Here is a 12421-nt window from a genome sequence, read left to right on the forward strand (position 1 = left end):
CTGTGAGCTGGTGAGCAGAGCAGCATCTCTGACAACCCACTTTGGGGACCACTCACAGCATCCTTGTGACCGGCACCTTTCAAACAGCTGGAAAAGCCTCATCCCAAGCTGCCAAGTTTCCATGAGAATGTGACAGTTTCAGCTAATTAATCACTTACATTTAACTGGAAAGGGAAAACAGTTCCATTGTCTTTGGGAGACAAGAATTCTGGTTCCATGAGCTCCACATTGCTGGCAGCGGCTGTGAATAGTTGGGCTGTCTTCGAGCTCCCAGCCCTGACGTGGGGCTGGGAACTGGGGGAATGCGGTTTGCCCTCGTCACCGTCTCGCATCTGGATGAGATGCTTCGATCTAATAACAGCTGGTGTTCAGGAATGTTTATTTATAGGAAGTGTGACAGTATTAATATGTGGATGTTAATCAATGGGAAAGTCCCGGATAGGATTCCAGAGGGGGGGAGCATCAAGGTGGAGCTGCTCTGAGTTCATCTTAAATCCCATTTATGTTAAATCTTTGGGGATTAAGAACTAGGAAATGAGAACTTTATCTCCTCAAGTGTCTCAACCTTTATTCCTTTCCATCTTCAAGGTCTTTTTACTCTCCCCTCCCACCATTCACCTCTTCCATCTTTCCATGTCTGACCATGAGCAAATGGGCATTGACAGTGTGGCAGAGGGGCATGAGCAATGGGAGCAGGTACCAGACTTCCCTGAGCTTCTGGATGCTACTGAGGACACCTCCAGATGATGGTTATTTCCCCCTAATTAATATCCTCATTAGCAAAGCTGTAAGACAGGAAGTGTTTCCATGAGGATCCTTGAAGCTGCTTAGGATTTGGAGCTTTTAATTTGGTGGCAATTCCATTTTACAGTGATGGAATGAAGGAATGAGGGTTCAGTGTCTTTGTAGAAGCAGCAGCTTCAGAAATGACCATTTCTGGTCCAACAGGGAACATCTGTGCTGGGGACAGCTGCTTTGCCAGCTGATGCAGAGGGTGATGCAGAACAATAGAGGTCCTGTTTATCTGGTGATCCACCGATAGGATTTTGACAGCAAAAAAGCAATGGAGCAGACTTATTTTGGGCACACACATTGGGAGCAGAAGATGCCAATAACTCGTGGCTGAGGGTATTTTTGAACTAGCCTGGAAGGAATGGTCAAATTCCTCAGGTCCTGCTCTCCTCCTCCTTTGGTTTGCTGTTTTGTGCTGGTTTGGTCAAGTCTTATGAGTAGAAGTGAGAAAAATACCTCTGATGTGGATCCCAGTGTGAGCTGCTGTTACTGCTGCATCACCTCCTTGCTATTCATAGCATCAGAGACTGGTTGGGGTTGGAAGGGACCATAACGCTCATCCGGCTCCAACCCCTTCCACTAGACCAGGTTGCTCCAAGCCCCATCCAACGTGGCCTTGAGCACTGCCAGGGTTGGGGCAGCACATTATTATGTATTATTAGTAGGATATAAACCCTTCCTTTGGTATCTGATGGGCATTGCTTCCAAGCAGCACTGAGTCATCATCCCCAGCTTATTGCTGTCATGGGAAGGGGAAGTTGAATTAGTGCATTTATTGAGTCAGATCAGGGGGATGATGATGTCCCCTCTCCTGACACCTCCTGGACCAAGCCAGGGACTTGGGCTGGGAATTCCTTGTCTGTGGGTTCATTCCCATACCTCCCATCCATCCTCTGTGCACTGATGGACCCCTCTTTCCCACAGGCTGGTGGTGGGAGCTCCCTATGAAACCAATGGCCAGCAGAAGACCGGAGATGTCTACAAGTGCCCTGTGACCAGTGACACCCACAGCAACTGCACCAAACTCAACCTAGGTACCACACATGGAGGGGGGGAGATGGGTGCTTTAATGTGGTGCTTGTTATCACTGCTTTGGGCTGCAAAGATGCACCCTCTTGTCCCAAAAGGGCAAGATTGTCCCCAAAAGCAGGAGGGCTGCATGTTTTAGGAGGGTTTATAAATAAGGAATTATTGTTAGTCCTGGTGCTGAGCTTTGAGCAATATTGGGGTAAAATCAAGCAGATCAGAAGGAAGTACAGAATTTATTTAATATAGCTTAAACTGGTTTATTAAATGATCAGAATGAGCTTATCAATGGATAAAGGTCCCTCTAGCAAACACCTGGTTGCACATGGTGGTGTCTGTATTCCCTCTTCAGGGGATGCTCAGACAATGTGCCCACCACAGCAATGCCCTGGGAAAAGTCATTTTGCTCCCAAGATCCTGCCTGTTCCCATGGCTTTGGAATGTGGGAATTACCACCCAGCCCTATCACCTCTGGGCCCCATCAGTGCTGTTACAGGAGCAGAGACCCCAGGGGTGCTCCAATCCCACAGACATCCCAATCCCATCCCCCTGGATGGAGGAAGCAGGTTCTTTGTCAGGGTTTCTTGGGCTGGTCTAGCACCAACCATGCCAATATCACAACATCAGGACATGCCCTTCTGGGGTCAAGGCAGTGCAAGAGGTCCCTTTTGCTGCCTGGAGTGGGACACCCGATGGGCACATCCCCATCTCCATAGGGAATGTGAGAGCCAGGGACTTTCTCATGGTCCTGAGGGGCATCGCTGGGGTTTGGGGCAAGGATTTATCATTGGAGCAGCTGGAGCAGTTGTTCTCACTTCATTTTTCATCATAATGAATCCGAACTCTCCTGCTTCCTACCAGAGCCGATAAAGGGAGGAGGAAATCTGGATCCTCTGCAGTATTTGATTGATGGGCTCCAGATTTTTAAAGGTTTTTTTAAACAGTTTTCTTTTTTTTTCCCCTTTTTATTGATTCTTTTCTGTGAGAACATTGGGATTCTCCAAGGAGATGAATCTCTCGTGTGTGTGAACTTGGGTCTTGCTAAAAAGCAATCTTTTCTCCATTGAAAATGGGTTTTAAATGAACAGATTGGCTCCATGAGCACATCCTATTTGGTTTATTCCCAATCCACTCACTTGTCTGGTTAGCACTGAGGTCATTGAGTAACACCAGGCACGGGGGATGCCAAGCTGACAGTGATGCAGCAGAGATGTCCACAGTGTGCAGAGGCAGGAGCTGATTCCTGACCCTGTGGTCGCAGGGGGTGAGGTACTTGGGTACCAGAGCAGGACAGTGGGTGGCACCATCTCCAGCTGGGATGCTGGAGGGTTTATGACATGGGATAAAGCCCCTTCTCCTCTGGCTTTGCTGTGGTGTATGCCCATGGTGGGGTGAAGCAAGCTCAGGGTTGGTCTGCAGGGGATGAGGGTTGTTGGAAGCTGAGCTCCTTTGAGCTCTGGGTTATAGATCTCAGGTTTTGAGCCTCCCCTCAATTTAAACCTCAGCAAGAAGCTTCCAAAGGCCACAGGAAATGAAAGCAACCCCCAGTTTCACCATTAATTGTCTGGTTTCCTCCCTCTCAGTTTGCTTCTCAGGAAAACAGCAAAGAGGAGCCGTGGGTCACAGGGAGCTGCATCGCCCTGAGCCCCTAAGTAAAGGAATGGCAGTGTCTGTGTCACAGCTCAATGATATTGGCATTAACAGGGCTGCCCTGGGGGCTGTTCCCAGTTTCTGGCTTGTGAAACATGGGAAACAAAAGCAATGCACAGTGATAAATCAGGCACTAAATGCCTGCTGGTCCAGCAATAAACCTTGAGATGCTGGAGCTGCTCAGAGAGGGGTTTATTGCTGAAGACTGACAGTACAAGAGCTGCCATCCCTGACTCACAGCTTCATTCCCTTCTTCTCTCTGCCTTGGTTGTGGCATCTGAAGGGGAAAAACCAATTCTCATCTTGGTGCAAAACAAATCAGAAGCACAAAGTCTGCAGTTAAGCAGGCAGAGATCACTCCTGCAGCAGGCACCTGGATCCCTCTTGCTCTAGAGATGATGGGGAGCACCTCGGGGATGTGGGATGGGTGCTCAGCATCCCTGCTCATCATCCTTGTTCAGCGTCCCTGCTCAGCATCCCTGTTCAGCATCCCTGTTCAGCATCCCTGCTCAGCATCCCTGTTCAGCATCCCTGTTCAGCATCCCCGCTCAGCATCCCTGTTCACCATCCCTGCTCAGCATCCCTGCTCAGCATCCCTGCTCAGCATCCCTGTTCAACATCCCTGCTCATCATCCCTGTTCAGCATCCCTGTTCAGCATCCCTGTTCAGCATCCCTGCTCAGCATCCCTGTTCAGCATCCCTGCTCAGCATCCCTGCTCAGCAGTGGTCCCTAACCTCATCCTCTCTCCAAAGGACGGGTGACGCTCTCCAATGTCTCCGAGCGGAAGGACAACATGCGCCTTGGCCTCAGCCTGGCCACCAACCCCAAGGACAACAGCTTTCTGGTGAGGAAAGGAGGCTCTTACAACAGCCTGTAAACCCAGATGCATGTACAACGGCATGTAAATGCATGCAAATACACGTCTCAATGTGTTTATACACACACTGCATGCACTGCAGGGCTCAGAAACCTCACTTTCCATGGGGAAAACGATGCCAAAGGAGAGGATAGCAGTGAAGCAGCAATAATAAGTGTCTGTTTTCAACCCATCCCTGATGCTTTATCTCCCTCCCCAGGCCTGCAGCCCTCTCTGGTCCCATGAGTGCGGCAGCTCCTACTACACCACAGGGATGTGCTCCCGGGTCAACTCCAACTTCAGGTTCTCCAAGACAGTGGCTCCGGCTCTGCAGAGTATGGGAATGAGTGGTGCCCTGCAGCTCTAACCCTGCCTTTGAAGCCCGAGGGGATCCCTGTTCCCTAATCCCTTCAATCCCATTGAGAAAACAAAGAGATGTCAGTGCTAAAGAGAGCAGAGGAAGTGATTGCAGGGAAGTGATTCAAAGGGGGTTACGGACACAGACATCTGGTAAACATTTTCCTTTTGATTGACACCCAGGGAAGACAAAAACCACCTTCTTCTTCCAAAGCTGGATATAAAAGTATCCAGACTATTTTATCAGCGCAGCAAGGAAGGCAAAATAGGGAAAGAATTCGGATCTTGGCCATACCAAACAAAGTGCTCATTGACTGAAAGCTGAATAACTTGGCCCAAATCTGTGATTTGGGATACGTGATTTCATTTTGAGGGATTAAATCAGCTTCCCGGCTTTCCTGTAACAGGTAATACATTGCAGAAGCCTGTCCTGCAGCATCAGGGCTCCTGGAAGCTCCTTGTTCAGCTGGGCCCAGGGTGCGATGTCCCAGCGGCATCACCCTTTTGGTGTTGGGTAATACTCATGGCATAAAGCAGGGCATGGGAAAATGGGACTTTTGGGTGGCAGAGGCAGTAAAAGCCAAGCCTATGGCCAGGAGATGCTTTTAGCCCTTGCTGCAAAGGGCAAGTGGTGTTTTAGAGGGAAGCTTGTGGAACTAGATGATCTTAAGGTCCTTTCCAACCCTAACTATTCTATGATTCTATGACTCTATGAGCATGGTGTTGCCATTCAGTAAGTGGGATGCAGGGGTTCCTGGGGTGAGCAGGGGATCGAGGTGGTAGCACACAGCTGAGGACCACAAGGATAGAGTGATCCCTGTGTGACTCCATGGATGCGCTAACCCATAAATGCCTGCAGTAGATGGGAAGGGCCAATAAATCTGTCCCTGGAAAATCCAACATCTTCTGGTTTTCTGCAGCCTCCCTAAATAACCCTATAAAGCACAAGGAAGACAAACGATGCTGAGCAACTTTCCCCACTGAAAACCAGTTGACTGCCTAATCCAGAGCCCAGCCCTGGGGTCCTCGCCGGGGTTTCTGGCTGCCTCTCGCAGAGGATTTAATGGGAAGGGGAGGAAATGCCCGACTGTTCTATGGCGAGTTCAGGCAGGGCTGAGCAGTGACTCAGGGGGAAAGCATTGCTCTGCGGGAGGAGCGGAGGCCGGATCCTGCCTGCAGGGGCCACTCTTTGAAGTATGCAATGATATTAGACCGGATGAAGGCTTCAATCTGAATCAGAAGAGATGCAGCTGAGTGTTATTCTTAGCAAGTTCTCTAGGCTTTTCTCGGCAGAGAGGATGCTTGTGGCTTCTCTCTACCTTCCTGAAGCCCAAAGGTCCTTATAATGACCAAAATAAGCCTTTTCCCCAAACAAATCATAAGAGCAAGCACCTGACTGCGAGGAATGAAGCCCTAAACCTCCCCTTTCATTGCCAAAAGCTCTCAGTAACACACCATGTGTTTCTCGCAGGATGCCAGACGTACATGGACATCATCATAGTCCTGGATGGATCAAACAGCATCTATCCTTGGGTTGAGGTTCAGCACTTCCTCATAAACATCTTGAAGAAGTTCTATATTGGCCCTGGCCAGATACAAGTAAGACCCTGCATGACTCATGTGTCCCCCCCTGTGTCACTCAGGGTCCCCTGGCCATGCTCACAGGGCCCTTTTCAGTGCCCCCTTTTCTGCCAATGTGATGCTATTGGTGCTGGGGGTTCTCAGAATGACCTTTCAATGTATGGATTTTAAAGCTGAGCCCATGGCAATGCTGCTCACATCAATGAGCTATGGGGAGAGCAGTGCCCCACAGCCCAGCCGGGCACAGGAGGGTGAAATCCTATGGAAATATAAAGTATGTCCCTGTGCTGAGGCAGCTGGGGATTGATTTCCTTCCTCTTCTTATAAGTAATCATGGGCTGGTGTGGGCAGGGATTTGTGCCTTTATCAACACGAATAACCCCATGTTTAGTCCCACCTTGAGATGCTGGGGGCTGCAATGGGGCACAGCACATCTGCATCACCCCAACCTTTATAGCAGAGGAGGAGGGGGCTGCACATGGGTGAGAGCTGGCTGAGAATAGAAATACATTTAAGCATTACGATCCCATAGACGGAAAACTGGAGCAAATGGGGACAGAGATTGATTGTGACAGTGGCTGTTATTCCATGTGGTTGACCAAGGGTGCAGGCCCTGGCTATGCAGCAGGTTGTTGCATCCTTTGTGATACCCCTTTAATCCCCAGGTCGGAGTTGTTCAGTATGGGGAAGACGTCGTCCATGAGTTTCATTTGAATGACTACAGGTCTGTAAAAGATGTGGTTGCAGCTGCCAGTCACATAGAGCAAAGAGGAGGTACAGAGACCAGGACTGCCTATGGGATAGAGTTTGCTCGGTAAACACCACTCACCTTCCTGTTCATCCTGGCAGCAAGTTTAAAATCATTGTTCCTTCTTCTTCCCTCTCCTCCCTTTGCTGTTTCTTGCTGCTTAGAAAGCACTAGGTTAAAAATGCTCCAGCACAAAGGCTCTGTCCTCAGTTAGTGCTTTACTGATGATGCCTTGAAAACTGCTCCATCCTCAGCTGCAGCTGGAGCAGAAGGAATCATAGGAATCCCAGGATGGTTTGTGTTGGAAGGGACCTTAAAGCTCCTCCAGCTCCAACCCCTTCCACTGGAGCAGCTGCTCCAATCCCTGTGTCCAACCTGGCCTTGAGCACTGCCAGGGATGGGGCAGCCACAGCTTCTCTGGGCACCCTGTGCCAGCGCCTCAGCACCCTCACAGGGAACAGCTTCTGCCTCAGAGCCCATCTCAGCCTCCCCTGTTCTGTCAGGTTAAAGCCATTCCCTTTGGAAGTCTCAGAACAGACTGAAGATGTTCCCTTTCTCTGCAAGCACCCAGAGCTGAGCCCCCAGCCCCAACCAACCTCAGTATTCCTGGTGCAGATTTAGGGCATTTTCCTCATTAAAGCCTCCTCTCCTTCCTATCCTTATCTCCAGGTGGATAAAAATCCTGTTTTAAAGCCCTGCAGTTTCCTGAGGGTCCCAATTGCAGCTCCCCAAGGGCTACCAGCCCAAGCACCCCCCGAGGTGTTCCAATGCAGGCTATGGGGCGCACATCTGGGCAGCTGTGGCCTGGCGAGGCTGAGCAGCCCAGGGCATCTCTTCAATTGCAGCTCGGAAGCGTTTCAGAAAGGTGGCCGGAAAGGGGCAAAGAGAGTAATGATTGTAATCACAGATGGAGAGTCGCACGACAGCCCAGACCTGGAGAAGGTGATCGAGGACAGCGAGAAGGACAACGTCACCAGATACGCCGTGGCTGTAAGTGATAGCAAGAGCCATAGAGAGCTCAGTGATGCTCCATGCGCCCCAATGCAATCGGGCTGGAAGAGCAGCTCATCTCCACCTCTCCCAGCACCTCAACAGAGGTCCTTGCTGCTGGTCCTGCTTTTAGTGGGATGCTTGGCTCTGGAATTGGGCTCTGGAGCCGGTGCTATGGCCAGGGACAGACAGGACCCTGCATTACATCAGGCACCCAAACTGCATGAGATGTGCTCATCCTGGGCTGCCTGGATGAACTACAGCAGCTCCTTGGATTGCTCGCACAATGAGGAGCCAAGGCTGTCAGGTTCATTCCACATGGACACCCCTCAGGTGCTTTAGGACACCCTTATCCATCACACAACCCCCCTGAGTCTTGTGTTTCTCTTTCAAACCTAGGTATTGGGTTATTATAACCGAAGAGGAATCAATCCCGAAGCCTTTCTGAATGAGATAAAGTTCATAGCGAGCGACCCGGATGACAAGCATTTCTTTAATGTCACAGATGAAGCAGCACTTAAGGACATTGTGGATGCTTTGGGGGAAAGGATATTTAGCTTGGAAGGTGAGTGATGCCTGACATGTCCTGGCTTCAGGTGTACTCTCAGTCGGGATGTGCATGGTTCACAACAGGGGTTTCCCTAATACCTGCTTGATACAGGACCTAAGATCATGCTTTGAATAACTTCATATATAAGGAAACATCTTTAGTTTGAGTGCATCCCTCAAGCACCAGCAGCACTGATCCCCTCTACCCAAAGAACACCCCTCATCCTGACCACTGCTATTGCAGAGCTGCGGTGTCTTCACCCAGTTGCAGTTCAGAAGCAGAATGCTCCAAATCCCCATTCCTGTGTGATCTGGCTGAGAACAGCACCAGGGCACAGCTCCCAGTACCTGTTAACAGCAGGATTATATGGAATTGTGATGATTTAGGGAGAAACAGGCTCATTTGCAGCAGCTGAGGTCCTTTGCGCTCCAAGTGTGGTAGAGGTGGATGCTCAGCCCGTCCAGGAAAGCAAAACTCTCCATTAAATACAAATTCCTGCTTATTTTTAAGGCACCAACAAGAATGAAATCTCCTTTGGACTGGAAATGTCCCAGACTGGATTTTCATCGCATGTTGTGGAAGTAAGAGAGTAAATGTGGTGGGTTTTCTTACCCCATCCCATGCAAGAGGGCACCCTTGTTCCTTTTATCATCACCATAATGCTGCTGGCTTATCCCATGAGGAAGGGAGATCAGTGTCTTCCTTGGGACCAGCCTCCAGCAGCTCCTTCTTGGAAAGGCCATGCTGGGATGTGCCATGGAGGAAAATGCTTGTTGATGGTGGGATGTATTAGGTCCCTTTCACCCATGGGCTCTGCAGGCTGACAGGCCCAAGGGAAAAGCCAGCAGGGGTTTCTGGTTGGGGTTTTCCAGGGGAGGAAAAGCATGATGGAAATACATCAATGGGATGGAAATGTCACTCCAGCATGGTTAAAAACCTCCATCTTTTCAGGTGTGCTTTGGAGAATGGGTTGTTTTCTGTAGATATCATTATTATTATATATAAATATAATGTTACATATTATTGTTATCTATTTCTTCCCAGAGAAGCTTTGGCTGCCCCATCCCTGGCAGTGCTCAAGGCCAGGTTGGACACAGGGGATTGGAGCAGCTGCTCCAGTGGAAGGGGTCCCTGCCCATGGCAGGGGTTGGAGTTGGATGAGCTTTAAGGTCCCTTCCAGCCCAAACCATCCCTTGATTCCATATAGTCTAGAAGTTGAGCTTTTAGGGACCCCGATGTGTGTTCACAAACAAGAGCATCCCACTGGGTCCTCTCATCCATCTCATGATGAATTGACAGTGCCCATAGGAAGGGGGGGGAGAATTGCCTCCACTTGGCCAGAAATCCCTTCAAACTCCTGCTGCTCTCCCACAGGATGGGATCTTGCTGGGAGCAGTGGGTGCCTATGACTGGAATGGGGCCGTCCTGAAGGAAACCAGCAGTGGGAAGGTCATTCCTCTGCGGGAATCTTATCTCCAGGAGTTCCCGGAGGAGCTGAAGAATCATGGAGCGTATTTAGGTAAGAAAGGTGAAGGAGGCTCTGCTGCCAGGGCTCTGTTAATGGCTTTATGCTCAATAGTAGGAAACACATCCTATTTCTCCAGTGACTGATAGCAGCCAATGCTCCCATTGGACCTGTGTTGCTCAGGGATGCAGGGTATTGAGCATCCTCACTTGGGAAGAGCCCAGTGTCGACCATGGTGAGCAGCACAGAAGTGCTTTCAATGCAGAAGTAGCTCAGGCACCGTTCAGCCCAGGTCATCTGCAGCACTTACTGGAATGGTTTACAAAGGAGGGATGAAATTCCATGCCTAGGGAGGAAATACCTGCTGGGTTAATCCATTCCATGTGCGGCTGCTGAGGCTCCGGAGCAGGAATAACAGCCTGGTTATAAAACCTCCGGAGATGTGCGTGCCAGGATGAGCTGCCCCCGGGTTGGGATGCTGTGGGGTTGACTGCCAGCATATCAGAGCCATTCCTTGTGTTGGGAATATGAACAGCCCCTGGATGCAGGGGTCATCCCTTAGGGTGACAGGCTGGAGTGGGGATGGCTGTGGCTGTGCAAGGGAAATCCATGAGTGTGTGGGAGCTCAGCTGGAATCTTGTTCCCATTGTCTGGAGTAAGAAATCCAGAAATACTAAGGAAATGCTTGATTTCCTTGCTATTTAATATATAAAAGTGGAGAATCCCGGCTTGCCCAGTGCTGGGAAATAGGGGTTTCAAGGCTGGTGCTTGGCTTAGGAATATCCCTTGACAAAGGGAATATTTAGGGAAACAGAAACCCCATATAGAGGCAATGCCCAGGGAAAGAGGTCCATAAACCCTGATAATCCCTAAAGATGCCCAAAATTCAACCGGATGTGATCCCAAGTAATCTGATCCAGCTTCATGATTGGCCATGGAGGAACCTGGAGCTGCATTTGAAAACCAGGATTTTGCAGCTCCAGTGTTATATTCCTTCATAATCCCATCTGCAACCATGGGCAAGTGCTGCAGCCCAGCAGGCAACATGTGCTGGTGATCCCAGGGATTGCTCAGAGTCATTCACTTACATGGGGTTATTTCCATAAGGACTCATGAGCGATGATCCTGATGGATTCATGGCTCTTATCAGACTGTGAATGTTAACATCAAGCATCAGCAAAGACTTTCATGCCTGGTTTGGGATGTGGTGTTGGAGGGGACTCAAAGGAGCAGGTACCGCAGCCTCCCAGTGTGCTGGTGTTTGTTTAACTTGATGTGATCCATGCAACGAAGCACTCATCCAGCCAGGAATGGGGCTTGCCGTGGTGAAGGAAGGATGTTGTATGGCTGCATTAGGCAGTGCCAGAGCTCTTGGCTCAGGGTGTAGGTAGGACCTGAGCAGGCGGCTCAGAGCCCAGGGTTGGGATGCTGGTGTTGATGGGAATGGCTTTATCTGCAAGGAAATCTGGGTTTCTTGCTTCCTGACCTGGGAAGTGGCCAGAGCTGTGTCAGCAGCCGGGGGCTAATGGGAAGCAGATCCCAGGCAGCGCTGGGAGCAGGGAATGCTCAGCCATGCTCACCCCATACCTGCCCCTTCCAGGTTACACCGTCTCCTCCGTCATCTCCACCAAGCACGAGCGGGTCTACGTTGCAGGAGCTCCCAGGTTCAACCACACAGGGAAGGTCATCCTCTTCAGCATGCACAACAACAGGAACCTCACCATCCATCAGGCGCTGAAGGGAGAGCAGGTAATGCCTGCTGAGGATGCTGCATGGGTTAACCCATGTGGAACACGTGCTTCCCCATCAATCCTCACCCTTTGTACACAGACTGTGTGGTTTAAATAGCTCAGCACCGCAGCACATCCATGGGATGCCCTGGGTGTTGCTACATCCATGGGATACCCTGGGTGTTGCTACATCCATGGGATGCCTTGGTTGTTGCTGCATCCATGGGATGCTCTGGCTGTTGCTGCATCCATGGGATGCCCTGGCTGTTGCTGCATCCATGGGATGCCCTGGCTGTTGCTACATCCATGGGATGCCCTGGCTGTTGCTGCATCCATGGGATGTCCTGACTGTTGCTGCATCCATGGGATGCCCTGGGTGTTGCTGCATCCATGGGATGCCCTGGCTGTTGCTGCATCCATGGGATGCCCTGGCTGTTGCTGCATCCATGGGATGCCCTGACTGTTGCTGCATCCATGGGATGCCCTGGCTGTTGCTGCATCCATGGGATGCCCTGGCTGTTGCTGCATCCATGGGATGCCCTGGCTGTTGCTGCATCCATGGGATGCCCTGACTGTTGCTGCATCCATGGGATGCCCTGGCTGTTGCTGCATCCATGGGATGCCCTGGCTGTTGCTGCATCCATGGGATGCTGTCCTGGTTTGAGCTGTTGCAGC

At 50.5% G+C, this 12421-nt stretch overlaps 1 protein-coding gene across 2 annotated transcripts in view; it reads left to right on the top strand.

Moving 5' to 3' along the window:
* Positions 1 to 12421, top strand: part of ITGA11 (integrin subunit alpha 11) — a 42718-nt gene that overhangs the window by 15228 nt on the left and 15069 nt on the right. For both annotated transcript variants that reach the window (XM_034066435.1, XM_034066436.1), the window contains 10 exons: positions 1717 to 1826; positions 4222 to 4313; positions 4546 to 4660; positions 6154 to 6281; positions 6929 to 7077; positions 7857 to 8001; positions 8401 to 8566; positions 9062 to 9132; positions 9926 to 10070; positions 11617 to 11765. In XM_034066435.1, the coding sequence (XP_033922326.1) occupies positions 1717 to 1826; positions 4222 to 4313; positions 4546 to 4660; positions 6154 to 6281; positions 6929 to 7077; positions 7857 to 8001; positions 8401 to 8566; positions 9062 to 9132; positions 9926 to 10070; positions 11617 to 11765 (1270 nt within the window). The remainder of the gene's footprint in view (positions 1 to 1716; positions 1827 to 4221; positions 4314 to 4545; positions 4661 to 6153; positions 6282 to 6928; positions 7078 to 7856; positions 8002 to 8400; positions 8567 to 9061; positions 9133 to 9925; positions 10071 to 11616; positions 11766 to 12421) is intronic.

The sequence above is a fragment of the Melopsittacus undulatus genome, chromosome 9 (genome assembly GCF_012275295.1).
Source record: "Melopsittacus undulatus isolate bMelUnd1 chromosome 9, bMelUnd1.mat.Z, whole genome shotgun sequence".
Taxonomy (NCBI): Eukaryota; Metazoa; Chordata; class Aves; order Psittaciformes; family Psittaculidae; genus Melopsittacus; species Melopsittacus undulatus.